The sequence below is a fragment of the Amphiura filiformis genome, chromosome 2, assembly GCF_039555335.1.
Source record: "Amphiura filiformis chromosome 2, Afil_fr2py, whole genome shotgun sequence".
Lineage (NCBI taxonomy): Eukaryota > Metazoa > Echinodermata > Ophiuroidea > Amphilepidida > Amphiuridae > Amphiura > Amphiura filiformis.
Window position 1 is genome coordinate 31,732,668 of NC_092629.1, and position 7,805 is coordinate 31,740,472.

General features: G+C 36.3%; 1 protein-coding gene across 1 annotated transcript; it reads right to left on the reverse strand.

Moving 5' to 3' along the window:
• Positions 1-5,772: 5,772 nt before the first annotated feature.
• LOC140139974 (motilin receptor-like) lies at positions 5,773-6,318 on the reverse strand. The gene has a single exon (XM_072161782.1). The coding sequence runs from the start codon at positions 6,316-6,318 to the stop codon at positions 5,773-5,775; it is 546 nt and encodes a 181-aa protein (XP_072017883.1).
• Positions 6,319-7,805: the final 1,487 nt, after the last annotated feature.

Consider the following 7,805-nt stretch of genomic DNA (forward strand, 5'->3'; position numbering starts at 1 on the left):
TATCCCTGGGTGCCATATGCAGTGATATGAAGACCGGCCTGGCTACAGTGTTGCTAGAACTTCAATATAGCAAAGAAATTCCCAGGCCTAGCGGACCAATGTGTTGAAATTTGCTTCTCCTCAAAACAACTTTGCCCAGCATTTGGTAAAAAAAATCAACAATCTTACATGCAATTGGGCAATATTTTAAACAAAACTTTCATTTACAAAACATAAATAGGCCCTACTACGCTGTATATTTTATAAACTGTTTGGAACACACTTCCAAATACCCGGGTCCAAATAACCTTCGTATTAACATCCCCAGACTTTCGTTACCGTATTTAAACGCCAGCTCAAAACCAATTTTTGTAAATTGATGGTTTTTATGTTTGTTTGTCAATTTCGTGCTTTACGCGCTTTGAGTTCCTCATCGGAAGATATTGTGCCTTATAAGAACCATTCATTATCATTATTAACTTAAACCTGTTCAAGCAATTAATTAAAAGTGCTTGCCTAAAAACAGAATAACTTGGATGTTAATACTTGACCTAGTGTTTCAATTGTCATGAAGGTGACTGGGTATGGTGCCTTTTGTTTGTGTTTGTTTGAAACTGCTTTTGGAATAACAATACAAGGTTAAACATGGAAGTTTATAAAAAAAAAACCTATTAAATAACCTAAAGGAAAAAAAAAAACACATTTGTGGCAACAATGAGCCTTGCATTGAAAGTCATATTTAAAATGTGTTGAGTACCACCCCAAAGTTTCCCTATATACACCCCCTACTACCCACCTCACACACCTCTTCACCCACCCCACGCCCGATAGGCCTATAGGGCCTACATAATATTACATACCGGTATAATAATATTTATATAGCACGTTATAGCTATACATTTAAAAAGTATAGCCCTATTATGACAAATAGGCCTACATGTCAAATTAAAAACAAACCCGAACACAAGCCTGAAGGGTGTGATGAAAATGCCAACCCGCGATGGGGGGTCATACAAAATTAACCTGGAGATAGGAGGGACAGAAAAATAAAATCCCCTATAATAACACACTCATTTTTCTAGGTTTGGACAGTACAACGTGCGTCTCTTAATACGGACTAACCTAGGTAAACAAACAAACAGACAAAATGGTCGACATAATCATGGAAACCATATTTGCCATTGCAGGCTATCACCATGATCAAGGAAGCAAATATCCAAAATTCACTTTAATTTACCAAAGCACCCAAAGTCGCCCGTCGAGTAATCCTGCTTTCAATGCAGAAGAGACCTGGATTAGATCAATCGAATTATCGACTATTTATGCTGCATGCTTTCGAGATAAAGTACTGAATTTGAGATTTTAGGAGCATGACGTGAAAAAAGGTGAAATTAAAACGGAAATTCTGACAAAACAATAATAGATAGACCCACACGATGTGCTTTACAGAGGTGGGAAATATATTTCCGTAGCGAATTATATTAGTTTGAAACGCTAAAAAATGAATTCCGAAAAAAGCTCGTGGACGGATGTAAGGCCTATAAAATTCATAAATCTTACACTAAACGACACAATTTCATACCTAATTTTAACACCAGGATTTTTAAAAAAAATGTATATCCAAGCACAATGTTTTTAACTGACATTACTGAAGAAAAAAAAAAATATTGCTTTATATTTGACCGAGAAAATTAATTTCGTAGCAAAAAGGTGTATATCTGAATTGTGCTGATTTTAACATGTATCGATCGACTTTTAGCGCGACTATGCATTTCTAAAGAATCGGTAGTCCAGCGTTATAGCTGCATTGTTAATCTTTATAAGTAAGGAGTTAACGAGCAAAAATTCAATGCCCTACCTACATTTTGATAATTTTGTCCACATAAACCCTATGGGGAAAAATAACGGTTGTAACACAATAACGGTTGTAACATGACTTTTGACGCACAAAAGATAAAAGGTTGTATTCTGAAAAGTTGACCCTGTATGGTCTGTGCTATGGTTTTCATAGGTTAACATTATTGATTCCTTCAATACAAACCAAGTGTAGGTACTCTGTGATCCATATCAGTGCGTCAATGTTACAACTGTTACAACATTAAAAGTTATGAAACATTAAGGGCTGGGGTATGAACGTTTGGACAGTATTTATTTTGGGACATTAGAGCACATCAGACATATCGAATTGCATTCTGAAAATGAAGAATGTCATTCTGATATCAAATAATTTTGATTTTTGAAATTCGCAATTTAATACACATTTTATGGCAAATCATTAAAATTGATATTTTTGATATTTAACAGTACTTGAAGTAAACTTTATAAATCTGATGATTTATACTTAAAGTGTATGTAGGTGGGATGAAAAGCCGACGATCAATTGAAAATTTTGACCTTTCGTATTGAAGATATGGATTTTTTTACCAAAACACCAACAAAAATTAGGTCTTTTGGGAAAAAATCCATATCTTCAATATGAAAGGTCAAAATTTTCAATTGACCGTCGGCTTTTCCTCCCTGCTACATACACTTTAAGAATATATCATTAGATTTATATAATTTACTTCGAGGACTGTTATATATCAAAATTTGAAAAATATCAAATTTTTATAATTTGTCATAAAATTTGTATTATATTATGATTTAAAAAAAATGAAAATTATTTGATATCAGAAAGACATGCTTCTTATTCAGAATGCAATTCGATAGGTCTGAGGTGCTCTCATGTCCCACAAAAAATACTGTCGAAACGCAATAAACGCTCATTTTGGATCCCTTAACAATGAATGATATTTCATCGTTTTATCCAGGTTTATATAATAAGAGGAACTATGACAATCATAAGACAAAACCTTACTGTGATTATTTGGTTCATTTTGTAAGTTATATGTCATTTTGACATGTGCGTCAACCATTGACGCACAGAAATATGCCACTTTTGTGCGTTAAGAGATCTCCTGAACTATATATATTCATAGAAGTGAGTATTTCATAATGTTCATAACCAACTTTATTATGTTATGACACCTTGGATAATATGAAAAAAAAAGGAAATATTGTTAATTTTGTTAGTTTCATATCATTTTGTCTTAAATTGTAACGGGTGTAACATTGACGGACGTTACAACCGTTACGACATTGTAACCCATCTCCTAGCCATGGTATGGATCAAACAGTGCCTGCACCTGGTTTATTATGAAGCAATCAATGGTGTTAACATAGGGTTTACATGGATACATTTTCAAAATTGAGGTAGGATGTTGAATTTTTGCTCGCTATCTCCTTACTCATGAAGATTAACAATGGCCATAATTAAAATCTGAAAGTAAATAGGAAAAAAAGATTAGGGCAAAATAACCAAAAGGGAGTCTCATTACTGTGGAAACACCCTTATACGTTTCTGGGTAATTAGTCTTGCCTTTTATTTCATTTGTGAAGTGTTGATGACGATTATACATTAAAGCATAGAAGTTTGTAATTAAATTTGATATTTGAACTTCACGAAATCAAATAAAATGTAAAGATAATAATCTGCATTATTAGTATCAGTGAACGTCATCCGTTTCTATGTATTTCTAAAGAGCACAAATTTAGGCAAGTGATTTGAGAGTTTTTCTGCTCTGTGTCCCACTTTGAACTGGACGTACTATTTTATTTCCTCGACTAGTTCGCATGTACTAGTTTCAGTCTCCAAACAATTGAACATGAAGATTAATCCAATGAGCGCAGACAACATTTTCTTCCATGGACACTGAATACAAGGCAATAGGACTTTGCTGAAACGTTCATCATTTCGTCGACGGGTCCTTAAAGAACTTTAGCAAAATTACCCTCACTTTTCTCTAATCGAATTTTTAATTTTGTTTCACTGGTTTCATTTTCTGATATTGGATTTCATAATTTGATCTTATATATATACCTCGACACCTGCTGATGTTTGACCTTTTGCATGTCAACACATTCCTGGTGCTCTGGAGGTCAGCTGGGCAGGGGAACAAGTTTCAGGACTGGAATTGCCAGAGGGCATATAGTATGGTGACCCAAGTGAAGTCCAGCTGGTTAGGATGACAGATTGACCACTGTGTTCTTAAGACTAACTTTCATGCTCATGGTAATTGCCATGGCGACTGGCTGTCAAAACTGAAAACATTTGAAGAAAGCATGGATTCAAAAGTTTTAAGGATATGTACATGAAATGTATATTGAGTTACTTTCATTTAAATCTACGCTGTAACATCTAAGTTGTACCCGTTGGAACAAATGAGATACCATAATGCCCAGAAATAAGTTCTGCTTCGACTGTATTTCCCGATTTGGAATTTAGGAATAAACGTCTCTTTTTAAATTGCAACATAATTATTCTGAGATATAACCTGTACTCTACTACCACACATATGCAACTAACAAGTATACGTGTGTACATACTACATTATAATCTGAAACTATTTTACCCGTTTTTATGATGACCCCCACATACACATTCCGAAATTTGAGTTTAAAGGAAAATCATGTTGGCATATCGACATGGATCATTTCATATTCATAATCATAATCATAATAATTTATTTTTTATCATAAAAAACAACAACAATATAACAAATAAACACAGCAAAAATGCGAATGCGGAGGTGCAACTAAGCGCTCTTTAAGCAACGTCAATGTTCATTGAATTTACAACCGTATTACAAAACAGGTGAAACTAGTTACTATTCGCGCAAGATTTGCAATTTAAAGAGAATTGGTCATTGTTAATTGATATGGACTATATAAGTGTGCTCTTTCATTTTGTGGCATAAAATTTGAAAAATATTGTTAGGATCATCTAAATTTTGGTCAAAATTGAGCGTGAATAATTAATTTCAACAGATTTACAACATTCGCCTTGCTATAACATTGAATTGCGTTATCTGTTGAATGTGTTTATAGTTAGCTTTCGTTCGACATTAAAATTGGATTGGATGAACCCAACATTGTAACGAATAATGTTCTCTAAACGTGCGTGGTACTCTGTCAAAATTATCATGATCTGCTATTGCAAATTTGATTTGGTAATTTGTATTATGTAATGTCCCACATTAATAAAGTTAAACAAAATAAAATAAAATAGGGAAATGCAAATCTGCGAATGTCCCTTAAAGGTTATGATTCACTCTCATTATGCTACATAAGACTATAGTGCCCTACCCACATGTCCCTTAATGTCAAAGTGATATGATCTACATTGTGGATGCCTGTTGCATAGGTCTACTTCTCTTCTGTCGTGTTGATGCGTAACTCCTGCTAAATAACTGCAGAAACGCTTGACGATATCTTGGATTGGTAACGCTGTAGATGAGCGGATTGGTAGTCGCGTTTACTACAGACAAGCCACGGACTAACCACAACAAGGTCCACAGCTGAATGTCTGTCATCATAATTCCAATGCTATAGTCGCTGAGATACAATACAGCAACATTAACTTGAACGAAGAAATACGGTCTGAAACACAGAGAAAAGACCGCGTGTGTGACAAAGAGCAACCTTGCGACGTGATTACGTGATTTTAAGGCGTTCTGATCAAACCCAACAGCTTCATTAATGCCGGATATTCTTTCGTGCAACTTCTTGATAATTCGACTGAACATTATGGTATTGAAGATTGTTGCAATAACAAACGGGAATGCCTGAACTATGAGAGAGAATGCGTTGAAGAAGGGATGAATCGCAAGGCAGACTAGACTGAATTTAGAGGGCATATCTGCAAAACGATCGCTATTTGGCCACAAGACGCATACCTTTATCACCTTGCTAAAACTAGGTACAACGAGCCCAGTAGAGTACACCCAGTACCCAGGACAGTATGATCAGTTTCACAGTGCGTTCTTTGGTAGCGACGAGGCGGTGTTGAAGAGGTCGGCAGATTCCTAGGTATCTTTCTGTTGTCATGGTGAGCAGTAAACATACCGATGTAAAGTGGGTGACATATAGGCTTAAAGCAGTCATGATGCAACCAAAATTGGTTTTATGGGACCTCATATCGAATGGTGCATGTCGTATGTAAGAACCAAGAATGTCATTGGTCTGTGTGATGATGGTCACCGTATCACATATTGCTAAATTAACAAGATATGCATTGGTCAATGTACGCATTGATGGTATCCTCGCTACTACAGCTAAAAATGCGAGATTACTGAATAAACCAAACACCAACAGGATTGGATAAAACACAATGATTATGTATCGTTCCCCAGTGGAAAAGAAATACTTCTCAATAACGTCTTCTTCTAAGAGAGTGCTCTCATCCCTGAAACTTCCTCCCTTGCATAATGTGTCATGTGATGGATTACTCTGTGACTCCATTGTATGACTGAACGTTGTGTTAGAGTCCAGGTTTATGGTATCAGACGAAATAATGAGCATCAGCTAATAATGTTCCAAATGTTCACATCAAATGAAAAATAATAGAAGTTGCCAGTCCTTCGGTTGGTAGCAAAACCAATAAATTCAATATTATTTTGATTAGAAACACGCGTTAACATGTACAACAAAGAACTCAGTATTTTAAATAACATTCACCGTAATAAGCTCTGCAGATAACTAGGCGACTAGCATATTAACAAATATAATTTACAGGCCATCGCGACGGCCCCTTTAGAGTTTAAGCCACGGTATTGGCGGCGCTATGTCGACGACGTGCTCGAAATAATTCAAGAGGGTCAAGTACAAAACCTAACTGACCATCTGAATTCTGTCGACGAAACTGAGAGTATCAAATTTACCTTTGAAGAGGAAAAAGATGGCCAAATCCCATTTTTAGATACTTTGATTGTCAGAAAGCCAGATGGATCTATCAAGCTCTTAGTATATCGCAAACCAACTCATACAGACCAGTATCTGAATTTCAAATCAGAACACCCTCTCCACCAAAAAATGGGTGTAATAAGAACCCTGTTTGACCGCATGAACTCTGTTGTAACGGAAACGGAAGATAGAATCAAAGAAGAAGAGCGAGTGCGTGCAGCCTTGAAAAATTGTGGCTACCCGGATTGGGCCATGGACAAAGTAAAAAATCAAATGCATAATAAAACCAAAGATGCTGAAAAACTGAGATCAAAGAAAAGTAAGACCGCCGAGGAAAAAAGCAAAGGCATGGTGGTCATTCCTTATGTCAGCGGCCTTTCGGAACGTATCCAAAGAGTATATAAAAAACACAAAGTTGACACGGCAATGAAACCCCACCGCACTCTCAGACAAATACTAGTCCACCCAAAAGACAAACGTGAAAAGGGAAAAACCGGCAATTGCATTTATGAAATCGGCTGCAAAAACTGTCATCTCTCCTATGTCGGTGAAACCTCACGGATGTTCGGCACTAGACTTGCTGAACATAAAGCGGAAGTCAAAAAGGCCAATGAAAAAAAGTTCACTCGCTCAGAACGCAGGACATCGGAAATGGAACAGACCAAATCAGCCATATCAGATCACGTAGCAAGAGCAAACCATGTTATAGATTGGGAAGAATCAAAGACACTTGGACGGGAGCACGACAAAAGATCCAGAGAAGTCAGAGAAGCAATGGAGATTAGAAGACGGGGCACCAACACCCTAAACAGGGAGGAGGGCACCTACCTCTTGAGTCATGTCTACGATCCACTTCTCAAGTCTGCAAAAGAGACTAAGGAATACCGGAAACCACTCAAACTTGTTTGCCGGGAAAGTGGATCAGATGACCAAAATCAGTCATACCTGATGAAGTCCTTCGACGCATAGGACGAAATATTGTAGTGAGTTAAATTTCACTTGGTTTCGAAAAGCAAAAAATCCAAAATGTTTAAATATAATTTAAT